General features: G+C 37.2%; 1 protein-coding gene across 2 annotated transcripts; it reads left to right on the forward strand.

Annotated features, from left to right (window-relative positions):
• Positions 1 to 1,550: 1,550 nt before the first annotated feature.
• Positions 1,551 to 12,178, forward strand: NUCB2 (nucleobindin 2). 2 transcript variants are annotated; one of them, XM_054390351.1, is made up of 11 exons: positions 1,551 to 1,697; positions 2,298 to 2,405; positions 3,653 to 3,779; positions 4,733 to 4,836; positions 5,859 to 6,044; positions 6,707 to 6,797; positions 8,322 to 8,380; positions 9,831 to 9,923; positions 10,942 to 11,031; positions 11,603 to 11,773; positions 12,089 to 12,178. In XM_054390351.1, exons 1-11 carry the CDS (start codon positions 1,551 to 1,553, stop codon positions 12,176 to 12,178), a joined length of 1,266 nt encoding a protein of 421 aa, XP_054246326.1. The 2 variants fall into 2 exon arrangements, with proteins under 2 accessions (XP_054246326.1, XP_054246327.1); XM_054390352.1 differs by lacking the exon at positions 10,942 to 11,031.
• Positions 12,179 to 15,558: the final 3,380 nt, after the last annotated feature.

Here is a 15,558-nt window from a genome sequence, read left to right on the forward strand (position 1 = left end):
TACCACAGCCAGAGGTTTATCTTATCTTTAGCTGAAATAGGATTTTGCACTTGCATGTCAAAATTATTGCCACTTTTTAGCCGTGCTAATACTGGTTATTCTAATGGACTAACATTGTGAAGAAGATGCATTAACTACTGACTTATTTACTTTAGTTGATTAAGATATGACAGAATGTCTGTGCAGCAAGTCCTCCTGAAGTAACAGGGAGGAACTAAAACTGACATTTTAAACATGAAACATCCCATTTACAGCGTTGCATGCTCTTGCTTCATAATCATCCACTGAGCTGCTACAGGTGCAGACACTACACACTGATAATCACTGTACAATTTTGCCTACCTCAGTTTTAGAAATTTTTTTGCTGTGTGCTGCTGCTTTAAAAATATTTGTGCTTTGCTAGGAAGGTGCTACTGAAGGCCAGTACCTGAAGTGTGCTATTCTCTGGGCAATAGGAGTTAATGAAAAGTAAAACTTTCAGCTTGATAGAAACACCTGGCAGTTGTGTAAAATAGGTGTGCTAATGCCATGTTTAGCTCCTTATGTTAGTGTTGCTAGAACAAACTTTAGAAGCTGCATTTTGTACTTATCTTTCAAAGCCCATAGCTCTCTAATTGAAATGTCCAATCCTGTTCCATTGAATTTGATAGAAATTTGTGATTAACTTTAGTGGGATCAAGATCAAGGTTGCTGGCAGACAGCCTACTTCTTTTCTAATTGTGTTTTTCTGTTCATGCAAGTACATTGGTGGCTCTATTTTCTGCTGACTATCCCATTCTTTTAGCTCTCATGCTGCTGTTTTTTTTTTTTTTAATACTTCATACTCAGGAGAGATTTTAGGTTTTAGTTTTTCCCTGTAAGCTTAGGGTATTGACTTCATTTATAAACTACAATGTTTGTCAATTCTAGAGCGCTGTTATGATTCTCTTTATGTATCACAGGTAGAAACGTTTGTTTAGCCCTCTAAGAAAGATGAGATTAAATTTCTTATACAAGCAGATTAGAGTTGTGCTAACTTTTCTTCCAGGTAGGCTACACATCTTTGACTAAAATCACTTAATTTTCAGATGATAGTTGTAATATTGGCTCCATCCATCTGTCTTTAAAAAATTAACCAGTCAGCTGGGCAGATTCATGACAATTTTTGTACCTAACATGTATAGCATTAGGAAGAATAGTAATAAATAATAGTCTCAATCAGCACACTCATGGCAGGGAACAAGGGTGTATTATGTACCACTGATGACAGTGATCAGATGGGCATTGATCCTCTTCTGCAGCACTATGATCATCTGCTGACTTGACAGCTCCTACCCTTTATAGGAGAAATCTCAACCCTTGGTCAGACATACAGATTGACCCTGCATTGCCTGGGAAGGGGTGGGCATCCAGGAACAACTTTCTCAAGAGTTTTAGTGTTCCTTGAGAGCAGTAGAACATGCAGGAAGTGGGTTACTACAGGTACCTATGTAATAATGTAAAAAAATTCTAATCAGTACAGTTCAATAACATCATTTATGTTAATTTTTGTGACTTTGATCTCATTTCAGATGAAGTGGCTATCTGTCCTGCCCCAACAATGTATTTTTCTGATGGCATGTCTCCTAATGGCCTTGAAAGCTGTACCTATAGACATAGATAAGACAAAAGTCAAAGGAGGAGAAGGCCACGTAGAAGGAGAGAAGGTGGAAAATCCAGTAAGTATAATGAAATTTATCTAGTGAAGTGGTTTTTTAATTGCTAGTTGTCTGGCTATAGCAAATTCCCTTCCTGAAATTTGATGATCTTTACTGGAGTTACTTGCAGGATGGAAACTAGTATTAGTATTGTTATACAGTCTGCCATCTACTATGGTGAGGTTCCATTTAAATTTGTTCTCTTTTTTTTTTTTTTTTCCCCCCATGAGCTAGTAAAGGCAAGGTAGCATGTGGAAGGAAGTCCCCAGCTTGCAATATGAGGAACTACATACTGTTCCACAGAGACTCGTCTAATGATTGCAGTTCAGTGTTTCAAATAGTAATGAATTACACTGTTTTGAAACCCCCTATATTAACATGATAGATGCTTGTGTATGACATGGAGTCAAACACTTTTCTCCTCTTCTTTGCCAGTTGCTGAAACAAATGAATCATAAGAATAAGTTGTTACAGGGCAATGATGCAAATTAGAAAAGAAACAGATATGTAAGAGTATAATGCCTGTGTTAGTAATATTTGAGTTTCAGTTTAATCATTGTATTTAAATAAAATGAAATGGTTGGTAGTATATTCTTTTCTCAGTTTCACCTTTTTTTGAAGGATACAGGACTTTATTATGATGAATATCTCAGACAAGTAATAGACGTCTTGGAAACAGATAAGCACTTCAGGGAGAAACTCCAGACTGCTGACATAGAAGAAATAAAGGTAGGTATTAAAAAAAAAAAAAGTTAAATTAAGTTTAATTAAATCCATAATCATGGGCCATGCATGTTGTATTCTTTCTTATTTTTCTTTTTTCCTACTTCTCAGTTTTTTCAAGCTTAGATTTCCTCTGATTTTTATTAAGTAAGTCTTAGTAGATCTGTCTGTAGTCAAACAACAGCAGAACTTCTTTTCATTAAAGAACATCCCACAGCATAACCTCCCTCCAACAATGTGTACTTGAATGTCTAGTTTCTGCATGCTGCCCCTCTACTAAAAAGTCAGTCTCAGACTCCATACAGGTAGGTGAACCTTCATGTACATCAAATTGTCTGTAACTGTAGCCCTTGCTTGCTGTTGCCTGCTGAATAATTCAGAACAATGTTTTGAATAAAGAGCTGTAGCTGCCTTCTGAAATTAGTCTGTCACAAATAAATACAATGACATGGAAGAGAATTACAAGACACTCAGAATTTGAAATCTGGTGAAATGGAGGAGTTATGCTAGAGGTAAATTCAGTGTATATAGGATGAAGTAGACCTCTGGCTTTCTCTGCTGCTATCCTTTATTTGTGCAAATCCACATAGCACACCCTCACCACCTATCTTGTCTTTTCTACTTTAGTTCCTGGCTCTAGGTGGTGGCTGTTCTGCATTCCCCTTTATGAGCTAGAAATTCAGCAAGGGACAGGTAGGAAACAGTCTAAAGTGATAGACTTAAAGAGAAGATCCTGCCTTTTGCATTTCCTTTAATCCTGCCTTTTCCAGCTTTTGTCTAGTTTTTCTTCTGTGCTGTCTCTAGTGTAACCCTTGAAGGTTGCTATCCATTTCCAGATCTTGATTAATATTCTTGCAACACACATTGGTGGCTGTTGATCTTCTCGTACCTTCTTTCAAGTCTTGCAGCTGTAATCAAGTGGATGAAGAAAACAGCACTTCGTGTGCATCTCATGTTTTTTTGGAGCTAATTAGAAAATATTTGATCAATAAATTTGTCACTTCTTAAACATTGTGAGGTGTTGCTTCTTCAAGGTCATGCTTTTGCTCATTTTGAGGAGCAAGTTACTCAGAAAGCTTTCAGGATTCCTCCCTGTGGTTTCTATAACCACAGGCTTGAAAAAGTAGTGGGATTCTTACAGTGTGGGTTACAGTGGACTGCCACTAGTCTGCTGTCTTGCAGATAATGTCTAATGGGGATCCTAAAGGCTAATTCCCTCTAGTTTTTATACATAGCTTCTCTTTTTTTGACAGAGTGGAAAACTAAGCAGAGAGCTTGATTTAGTAAGCCACCATGTGAGAACACGACTGGATGAGCTAAAAAGACAAGAGGTGGCAAGATTAAGAATGTTAATTAAAGCTAAAATGGATTCTGTTCAAGGTAAGATTATAAAGTTTAACTAGGTGAGTTAACAGATGGGATTGTGCTGGAGAGGTGCCCAAAGCCCATCCATTTTGCTTTGTTGCCAACAAGCTGGAAGTGGGGAGAAAACAAAAGCCATCTGTATTTTGTAAACAACCAGACTTGATTCTGGCATTGAATTTTTCAGACTCCAGAGTTTGCTGAGGGCATTAGATCACCTTTGTCCTTTTTCTTTTAATGGAAGTTGTAGTTCAAAGAGTACCATTTCTGGGTAGCTAGATGGTGCAGACCAGCACTCCACAGGAGTCAGTGCATTGCCTCACACACCTGCCAGACTCCGTGCTCATCTTCCTCAGGCAGCTCTCTATCTGCCAAGAGCCTGGCAACTGGTGACACAGTGAGCTGACTGACAGCAGCTAATGATACCTGGTTGTGTACATAGTAATTCTGTGCATTTTGAAATTTTTTAGTAGTTTAATGGACTGATGACTTCTTGCCCTCTCTATTGCCATAAGAGATCAGATCTGTCACAGTATAAGCATGAGATCTTGCATTTGGGAAAAAACAAGAGCAGGTTATTCCAGTTCAGAATATTCAGATGACTGCTAAAATGTGAAAACACTGGAAGTGGGAAAACATTTTGTAAAGTTTGTAATCAGCCCTGCCAGTGAGTACTTGACAACACACACAAGAAGTGCAGCCAGATTATGCATAAAATACAGCTGCATCAGTTCACCTAGGTAATGTCTTGGAACGTGTACAGGAGAACATTCTGTAGTAACAGCAGGCAGAACTGTTTGATTTCCTTTTTATTCTTTTTTTTTCCCCCCCCTGTAACACCATGTATCTCTTAGTCTTCTATCCGATCTAAAAAAGAGAGGAGACAACCTCTTCCCACTCCCATTTTCTTCCTGTTTTCAGTAGATTTCCAACTTATTTTAATGTTCTGCATTTGTACTTTTTTCTTTCAGACACTGGCATAGACCATCAGGCTCTCCTTAAACAGTTTGAGCACCTGAACCATCAGAATCCTGACACTTTTGAACCTAAAGATTTAGACATGTTGATCAAAGCAGTGAGTGCTAGTTACAAACCACTATATTGGGTGTGGGTTTTTAGTATTATGTTCTTCCTTGGTGAATCCAAATCCTTTGATGTATGCCACATTATTAAATGGCACACAGTTTTCATTTTCAGGAAAAAAATTGTCTCCATTTCACACTTGAAAGCTCAGTTTTCTGTAAAACCGTTTTGGGTTTTTTTTGTTTGTTTGTTTGTTTTTATATGGGTGTTACAAAGTTTCTTGCCATTTCTGAGCATCACTTCTTGGAAAATTCTGGTTGAAGTATATTCTCAACAGGGCAGTTCTCTCTTCTATTATATTTTTTTTATATTCCCATTTCTCAGCTGAGATATTGACAGAGTGGTAGGGGGGGTCTTTGCTTTGGAATTGTTTTTGAGAAGGTACAGTTAATCTGAAAACTCAGATATAATAATGGAGAGACCATATCAGGTGTGAACTTGTTACTTTGAAAAGCACTACAAAACATCCTTTAAGAGCTTGACCTGTCTGAAAATTATATATCTTTAAACTCTATGCAAGTACTTACCAGAAATTCTCCCCTCACACATTTTTGAAATAATCGGAGTTCTAAGCTCCTGCAAACTAATTCCCATTATTAATGAAAGCACTTTTTTCATTAAATTGTAGGATAAGCTACAAATGTTCTTATTCTGAAATAGCCAAGGAGTTAATACTACTATTTAAAGCTGCACTTAATTAGTATGGGACTTACTTAACTGGAGTTAGTTTATTGTTAACCGATGAGAAAGGACACCTTGATGCCTTCTCACAGTACAAAGTTGCAAAAACTGTCTGAAAAACAGCTGAACCCTTGCAAATTATTTTCTTTGAAAGTAACAAAGTGAGGAGAGATGTTTGTGCATCACTGTCACATGAAAAGAAACTCCCAACTAGTCCATCTCATTTAAAAGCACAGCAACATGGCCAGCCTTGCCCACAGACTGGAACAGTACCCTGCTTTTTATGTCAGATGTGTTAACATAATTGTGTGGTACACCTGTCTGTATTTTTAGGCTACAAATGACCTGGAAAACTATGATAAGACCCGCCATGAAGAATTTAAGAAATACGAGATGATGAAAGAACATGAGAGGAGAGAGTATTTAAAAACACTGGATGAAGAAAAGAGGCAGCGAGAAGAATCCAAATTTGAGGAGATGAAGAAAAAACATGGAGATCACCCTAAAGTTCACCATCCTGTAAGGCCACAGTTTGTTCTTGTGTGGTTGGGTGGAAATTTTCCTTTCCAGGGAGAAACAACTAATAAAGAGAAGAGGGTATTGTGTTAGTTTGGGGTTACATTCATAACAGTATCTTGTTCTCTTCTCATTGGCATGGCAGCAGTATGTGGGAACAATGCTCAAAGCATTACAGAACCTGCTGTATGTTCTTAATTTTTTGTGTGTGCAAATAAGCTATTTGCTGGCAGAATTATTATTTATAGACAGGCTAAAACTCATGAGAAAGAAGCCAGAATGGTATTCAGAACTGTGGGATGCCCTCGTGGTATGCCTGGTCTGCAAGGAACTGCATCACAGTACCATTTGGTCTAGAAAAGGAAAACTAATTTAACTTCCTTTAGCTGTGGTTTCTAGATCAGTCTATGTGGCCACGAGTGATTGTTAGAAGTGTTCCTTTCTACAGAATATGCATTTCCTTGACACTCCCCTCATTCCCTAGGCCTGTCTAATCAGAGTACTAGACCTGTCTAAAATGGAATTAAAGAAAATTCAATTGATTCTGTTTGCAACATGAATAAATCAGAAAATAAAGCCTTTCAGAGAAACTGTAAAGGTAATGCAGAAAAATTACACTTAATCGATTATCTTTTGAATAGTTTTTCTTTGTAACCAATCTATAGGGAAGCAAAGATCAACTGAAAGAAGTGTGGGAAGAAGCAGATGGACTAGATCCTAATGAATTTGACCCCAAAACATTTTTCAAATTACATGGTAAGAGGTTTAGTTTAATTTAATGAACAAGTGAAGTGACTTTGTTACCTTCTGCTGAGGCCAAGTTTGTCTTATGCTAAGATGAAATCTTACCTGTCAAGCAATCTGAAGAATATAGAGGTGAAAATCTTTTGTGTTATTGTTTGTAATATTTCTACAGAGTTTTAAATGGAAGTTAAAAGTTAAACACTGAGTTTTGTTTTATCATAAAGTTGTAGAGCCATAACTAGTAGTGATTCCTCAGGGGGAATGTGTACTTAGAGGACTGTCCATACCTATAATTTTGCTTACATGCTGTACACTAGGATTAAATTCTCAGAGGTGTTTGTGGGGAAAACTTGCTTTCTCATCATCTCTGCAGATAAAAGTTCCAGGCACCCCTTGTCTTTGGAATAATCACACAAGTGCCAAGCTGCTTGTTGAAGAAGTTGCAAGATTCCCTTAATAAAACAAACCCCAAAATCCACCCCTAAATCCTTCTTCTCTGTTTCTGAGCAATATGCAACTAGAAACAATAAAATAGTAGCAGAAACGAGGATGCATCAATGGGTATTTCGCTTTAAATGTGATTATATAAATGTTTAACCTTGTATTCTGACAGTGTGAAATGCTTCATAATAAAGTACCCTTAAGCAGATGCTGCCTGGCACTGGGTTGTGAAGGGTTGAACAGTACATAGACTTCAACTAATCCCAAAGAAAAGCGTTCTAGCTCAGTCTGAACTTGTATCTTAGATTATAAAATACATAAATATGTATCAGGGTTATTAAACCTTGTATCTTCTTCCTAGAAAAAGACCTTGAAAGATAATTTTCTGCAAAATTTTGGTAACTTTTTTGTGCAAATCTTACCAAATCAGATATAGTTGAAATAACCATTTGCCTCAGAGCTTAGTATATTAAAAACTTGGACATAATTAAACAAAATTATTGCATAACAACACTCGCTTGAAGTAGATACTGTCTTTCAGTTTCAGAGATAGTATAGTAATATTCAGAATAAAATGTAGGATAAAAGATCTGTTGTTATCAAATATTCTCCTCTCTGTATTTGTCATGAGAAGTAATTTTTCAGTGATCTCTTCTGAAGCACTGCATATTTATATAGATTTTAAAAAAATTGTTTAGTTTTTTTCAATCATAATGTTGATTAGCAAAGTTTTTCTACAGACCAATACGCTCCTGAATCTATTTACAAATTCAGTTGTTAAATTTGGACGATTTGTTCTCAGCAATATTTTTTGGCAGTTGCACTGTGTGCCGTCCTGTCGTGACCTATTTTGGTTTGCTAAGCTAAGAAGTAGGGAGACTGCCTCAGATTTGTCCAACCAACAATGACAATATAGTTCAGCCAATACCTGATAAAAGCTTACAAAGGAAAAACAACCTATGTAAGTAGCATCTTGTTAAATGATATTTTTAATCCACAAAAGGTATGTGTGCTGATATTTAACGCATGGAGAACTATTACATGTATTACTTTGTATACATACTGAATATGTATTTTTAACACTTCCTTTTGTAGATGTCAACAATGATGGTTTTCTGGATGAGCAAGAATTAGAAGCCTTATTTACTAAAGAGGTAAAAAAAATTAAGAAACTTAACTTGCTTTGGTAAATGGTTACAGGGATGTCTGTATTTTTTGAAAACACGGGCTTTGACTACAAAGTAGAGTATTCATGCCAACTTTTGTGCATCTTTAATGTTTCTATAGAAGCATAAAAACATATCAGCAGGGAAAACAGTTGAAGCACAGGGGTTCTGAAACCCCAGAGGTCTAGTGCTCTTGCATTTCACTGCCACAGGCTTGAGATTTTTGTAATTAACGTGCAGGATAGCTATACATGTATAAATTGCAGTGCAGAGAGCTGTACTCCTGCAGCCTGGCAGAGGTTCTGAGCTGGGTAGCTGTGCTCATTCAGTGCTTATCAACAAGTCAGAAGACTTGCTGAGAGAAAAAGGGTCATGCTCCTGCGAATTGGCTCAGAGACAGCCAATGTGGAAGTCACACAATTTTTATCTAGCTCATTTGAAGCACATGCCCATCTGATAAAGCAGACAGGCGCTTAGTTTCTTTAAGCTTTTATTTGTTGTCTGTGAAAACTCAAACTTTTTTGCCTCCTAGAGGGGTAGTGATAGCGATGTATTGAAATTCTACAGTGATGGGAATTGCCAAATCAATGAGTAAATGGCAGGCCTTGGTCTGCATTTCCCCAGGAGGTTGTGTTTTGGTATAGCAGGAAAAAAACTAAGTTTCCCATTCAAAGTTCCAGGACTATGGCTGTCAATATTTAGTCTTACTATTTTTTCTATATTTCCTGAGTCAGGGAAAAAATGTGCAGTAATGTATATTTAGAAGCTTATACATTCAAACCACTGTAATTTTTTGAGAAATTAAAGTTGCAAATACAGATTTCTAACAGTACTTTGCTATAATCCCCTCTAACACAATGAAGATATATGGCAGTCTGATAAATACATCCTACTAGTTTGCAGTTTTGTAGTTTAAAAACAAATAGTCTGGGGCCTCAAAATTACCTATGGCTAAGAAAGTTGAAGCTCAATGACTAACAAAGCTAAGTGGAAGTAAATAAACATGAACTCACCAGAAAGACATTGTGCAAGAAGAGAAGCAGACCATTAAATTACGCACTCAATTTGTGTTGTGATACCCTGAATACTTACAGGGTCAGCTGTGTGCTCTGATAAAAAAACCCTACTCTCTCCTGTTCCAGAGATCTCATGGAAACTCTGCCTGCTTTGAGTAAATTGTAGGTTCAGACTCTCCATTTTACTATAATGTCCACAGCACTGAATTACAACGCACTGCATGAATTAACTGAAAACTTCATTCTTGGCAATGAAAGGCTCACTTGTACAATGCTAAACCGTAATTACACATGTTCTTACTCTATTGGAAAAAAAGGTGAACTGTTTGTAGCAACATCTTGTGCTACTGTTCCAAATATGCTCTGTCCTTTGGATGATCAGACCTTTCTCCAAACTAATGGTCGTCAATTTTGAATTTCAGCTAGAAAAAGTTTATGATCCCAAAAATGAAGAGGATGACATGGTTGAAATGGAAGAGGAAAGGCTGAGAATGAGAGAACACGTAATGAATGAGGTAGGGACTGATGTTCAGTAGAGCTGCTGATTTCCTTCTATGTTCAAGAAATACAGTCCTCCTAAGCAAGAAGGTTGTCCAAGTACAGCAGAAAGGGACAACCTGTCATACTGAATATTTGTGCAGGGATTCACAATGAAGTTAGAATTCTTAAGCCTTCTGCCTGTATTCTGAAGTACATCTATTGTCTAGTTCTTATTTAAGAAGTTCCAGAGAAGGATTTACACAACAGCCTCCATCTTCTGCAGATACTGAGATTCAGTAGAAATTCTCTGTGAATTTTGTGTCAAACAGGGAAGACTGAATGTACTTTTGCACTTGGGAAATGGGCAAGATTTAGGTGTGAGAAGAGCAATATCTTCTTTCGTGTTGCTCACCATTGTCCCTTCAAAAGAGGGCTCAGAGCTCAAGGTATCACCTATGGCAGTGAATACCTGTACTAGTTCTCACAGGTCTTCAGCTCAGGAAACAGAGGAGAAGGAAGAGGATGCTTTAAACCACTGTTTTTCACTCATATCTTTTCTGTATTCAACTATATTCCTTAAGTTTGAGGAACAGAGCAAGCCTGGTCATCTATTAGTCATAAAGAGAACTATTTCCTCCCTTCCCCTTAAGGGACTCCAACACAATTTTTTTTTTTTTTTTGTGTTTTAAAGCCTCCTTATTCAATACACTAACCTCCACTGACTCACAGTTAAAAGATGATTACCAGAAAGCTACAAAACTTTCTTCTCCAAAAAATAATGCATTCCACTATTAGTGTTGGCAGTCTGACCGCAATAAATGTTTCCTGTAAAGCCAATGCATTTTTAAGTAAAACGTGAGAATTCGCTTTCTGTTTCTGTTAAGCCATGTAAGCTTGTGAGAGAAGTTTTCGGAAGATGCCGCAGGCCCTCATTTGTAAATGGAACAGTTTTAAAATAAAATTGTTATCTTTAAAGATATTTGCATGATGAAGTGAAACATTAGGTCGAAAACTTGTCCTTTATGTTGAGTTTAAGTTTTTTTCTTTAAATAGGTTGACATCAACAAGGACCGGCTAGTGACATTGGAAGAGTTCCTGCGAGCTACAGAGAAGAAAGAGTTTTTGGAGCCAGATAGCTGGGAGGTAATGAGAATAATGTTCCAAGTGAAACATACAGTACTGTTGCCATCACTCTAACCAGGAAACCAAACGGCATGCCTCTGACCTTTGCTTTTTTTCCAGTTCTGTTTTGGTATGTGCGTGGTTAGGTGCTGCAGCTAAGTACAGCATGAACCATAATTTAGTGCTGCAGCTGAAACCTGCATGGTCTGCATGCAAACAGAGGAGATCTTGCGCCACCCTGTGGATTCCAGAAGAGCTTTTCCCACATGTTTTTCAAGTGGATAATGGACATTTTTTATAGATCACTTTAAAGGGAAGATAAGAGATCAGATGGAAGGAAGAGGAAATTTTTCACCTGCCTTTGAATCAGTACTAGAATTTTGCCGAGGAAGTAGCTGAGGAATGGCTATTTTGCTGTTTCTTATAGTGAGTGTATTATCTCTGCAGTCTCATGTCTGAGTATTTTGATGAGGATTCTGAAGATTGTTTAGTGAACTGTACAATTGAGCTGATAATAATTTCAGTAGGAAGATAATAAAAACATATATGCATTCCTTTCTAAGTATTCATGTTTATGAATATTTTCTTGCAGACACTAGATCAACAGCAACTCTTCACTGAGGATGAGCTGAAGGAATTTGAAAGCCATATTTCTCAACAGGAGGATGAACTTAGAAAGAAGGCAGAAGATCTTCAGAAGCAGAAGGAAGAGCTACAGAGGCAGCACGACCAGCTTCAGGCTCAGAAACAAGAGCTTCAGCAGGTATACTTAGGAGAAAAGGATTCTTGTTTTTGCCTTTTCTTTTTCTGTGTCCTTATATGTGTAATGGCTCATGACAGTCTCCAGCTCTGGAGCATTCTTTACCTTGATTTCTCATGAGTCCCAGATGAAATCTAAACTAAAGCTAGCACAGCAAAACATAATCTAGTATTTAGGATGATAGCAAAGACTGCAGACATCTCAACTCATAGTATACCCATTGACAAAGACTTTACATAATGGCTGCAAAATGTAAGTATTATGTCACATCAGAGAACACTGACAGATTTAAGTTTTTCAACTGTCATTTTTCACCAGGTTGTAAAACAGATGGAACAGAAGAAACTACAGCAAGGAAATCCTCCTGCAGGACCAGGTGGAGAACTGAAATTCCAACCCCGTATGTGACTTTTTGTGTAGATACACAAACTGCAAAATCTAATGTAAAAGTCATTAAAACTATATTTTCTGTTGAAACTGTTAATGTAATGAGTTTAGTGATCCAAAGAGGGAATTACAGAACTCTTCTAAAGTATTCCTGAAGTCTTAGTGCTTTTAAGTCTGGATTGGTTTTGTGATTTTTATTTTTTTTTGTTTGGGGTTTTTTAGTTTGTTTTTTAAGAAATTCTAACTCAAAGCATCAAATGGGCAGCAAAAAAGGACTGTGTTGCACTTAGTCTAAAAATACTGAGATTTAGGCTACCTAGGATTTCCGAGCATCCAGAGAAAAATACGGACATACAGATGACCAGGTCCACCTGATATTTCTATGGTTTCATTACCAGTCTCAGACTGCAGAACAAATCAAGGTGTTTAAATACTTTCAACAAGTCTACCCTCATTGCCCAATTTACCAGCAGTTGGACACAACATAGCATGACAAGTTAGTTCTGTCTTTCGTTTCCTTTCATTTACTGCCTGTGGGTAATTTCATTTTATGATCCTTGGTCCCGAGAGCTTCACTTCCCCGCCTTCAGTAAAATCATCATGCATGATGCAGATGTCCAGAGAGTTTGACTAGTGATACATCTTTTGATACTGGCAATATTGTAGCAGATACTGTTCCTAAGACATATTTTATGTAAAAACTTTCTGAAAAATCAGGTAATCAGATAGCATAAGAATTCGTTACATTAGCCAAAACTACTCACTGCTCATTCACTGAGTTAAGGAAACCCAGGCAGACAATATCCCTAATCTGTAGGCCAGTGGAGCTACTAAGGACAGTCTTGGGGGGAGGAAGGCAGCTGCAAATTCTGACATCTTCAGCAAACCAGGAAAATTCGTCTTATTCAAAGGCAGGCAAAGAGGAAACGTATGCATTGTTGACACAGTGAGAAGTAAAATACAGGAGCAAGTTGTTAATGATTTTTTTTTTTTCCTCAGGCTCCCCATATTAGGATTAAAGGTTTCATAAACATGTAATATATTTCAGAAAGAACAATCTCCAAGGAATTAGTGTTTCAGTTAAAAATATTCCACTGAACACAGAAACAATTAGTAATCTAAGAGGAGACACTGAGTATTATGATAATGCAGTCTATTGGGTAATAATCTGATTTCATTTTTAGTCACATACAGAATTCTTGATTCCACTTATTAAAAAAAAGGCAAAAAATACTGAAGGTTTTGTTCAATTATCCCTCCACTAGAAACTGCTTTAGAAACTTTATACATTTGGGACCAATTTAATTGAGAAGATAGAAATGGTTTTACTTCTGTTTTACAGCTGGAGAACACAAAGTTGAAGATGCACCAAAACATCCTGCGGGAGGTGATCAGCCTTTACCACCAGGACATGCCCAAGAACCAGCTGCTAGAACTGATCAAGTTCACCCTTAACCACTTGTGCCTCAACTTTATAGCATCTTTACTATTTGGGGAAGGGGGGTGGGGGGGAAAGATAGGGAGGTGGCAGGAAATCAGTGAAACACGAACTCTCCAATTTCTTCCCTACATCATAAAATCATTGGGAATGTTAGAGATGAAGTATCGATCAGATTTGAATCATAAATGAAACTAATCTCTCCAGTGCATCAGTAAGATAATACAAGGGAATAATTTAGAGGCTATAATGGAGGAGAGAATTAGGGAAACTCTTAATAAGGATTTTTATAGCCAGAGGACTGAGCTGTTGAACTCTTCTCTTACAAGAAACGGAGAAGATGTTTGCCATTCTGTGTTTAGGCATGAATCTTCTCAGAGAGGAAGCTGGGAACTGGCCTGAGTGTTATTAGGTCTAGTTTTATGTAGAAACTCTTTGCAGAAATACCAAGAAGCAAAATATAAGGAAATAAAAAAGCATAGATAAAGGCCTACCTGTTCCAGCATTACCAAACCCTTTCTTCTTTGAGACCAAATAGAAATCAAACATCTAATTCTTAATCACAGAAAATTTGCACTTTCTAAAACCTGAACACAGCAAAGAGTTATGTGGAACAGTGAATTTTTCATGTTTACAGAAGTCTAAAATTTCACTGTAAGCCTTCAAAAGGAATACTGTACTTCTGGTGTATTGGTCTGAACCGTCCTTGTTGAGACTAGTTCTGTGCAGCAGTTGAATACTCAACTGGCTCTTGGGACAGTACTTTTGTCCCCTTTCTTTCATCATGTACCAGCTGATCTCAAATTTTTGCATGTTATTAAATAAGCTTTTTATGTTGATGGAAATATTGTGCAAAACAGACCAAGACTTGGTCTTTTTCTGTACTGATTGTCCTACCTCCGACGATGATACCAGATTTTTCAAAATGCACCATGTGCTTCAGAAAGGTCTTCTCAGACATGAATCTTTGACTTAAGAGCCTCACTATTAACTCATAGTCTTTTCAGCAGTTGGTGTAAGTTTATGAAGTGTCCTAAAAGAGGGGTGCTACCTGATTGTATTGTCTTGGTATGGAACCAGGATAGGTCCCTATATTGTAAGCCAAGATTACACAAGAGTAAGATGATTTTCTTGTGGGTTTTACTATAACACTGAAAAATTGTGTAATTGTCCTTGCTTGTCACTCATTTCAGACTGAAAGTATCCTAAAGTATGAACTCTGACTTCTGTTTGATTGGGTTTTTATGTTTGTTTTGGGCTGTTGGGGGTTTTTGTCTTGTTTGGTTTTGGGTTGGGTTTTTGGGGGTTTTTTTGTTTGTTTGGGTTTTTTTACACCAAGGATTTTTCTGATTGCTTAATGCTGGCTTTGAAGTGATGCACACACACGTTGGCAAGCATCCTTTGCATTGCCTTCCTGTTCTGTGGCTAACTGACGGTGTCATTAAAGGAGAACATTGTGCTTTTGAGCAAAGAAACAGGGCCAGGCTTCCGTTACAGAAAGGTGTTCTTTTCAGAGTAAGTCATGTATTTAAAAAAAAAAAAAAAAATCCAAAAAGAAGACAATAACATTTTGTATTGACATTTGGGAAGTTTCTCACTCTGAAGAACTTTGATTGATAGAAGCTAGGCACATTCCTTCCGTATTTAAGGCTTCTTTCATTTGGCCTGAGCACGTTCCTGTTCTACACGCAGTATAATAGAACTGAGCGTCCGAACAGATTAGGTTTCCTTAGCCATCTGATCTTGTTAGTTGTTGTGTCACGTTTCCTTCATTTACACAATTCAAACAATTGACTTTTTACCTTTTTGTTGTTGTTCTTTAAGCTAAAATGATTGACATTTTGATTTAGTTCCCAAACTGTATCTCCACTGTTTGTTGTTTCCATGCAGTTCTAACACCAGGTTGATTATGTCTGTCAAGAGACTAAAATACCTTTCAATAACTTCATCTGTTTGCTAAGAG

This window comes from Indicator indicator, chromosome 21, assembly GCF_027791375.1.
Source record: "Indicator indicator isolate 239-I01 chromosome 21, UM_Iind_1.1, whole genome shotgun sequence".
In the NCBI taxonomy this organism is placed as follows: domain Eukaryota; kingdom Metazoa; phylum Chordata; class Aves; order Piciformes; family Indicatoridae; genus Indicator; species Indicator indicator.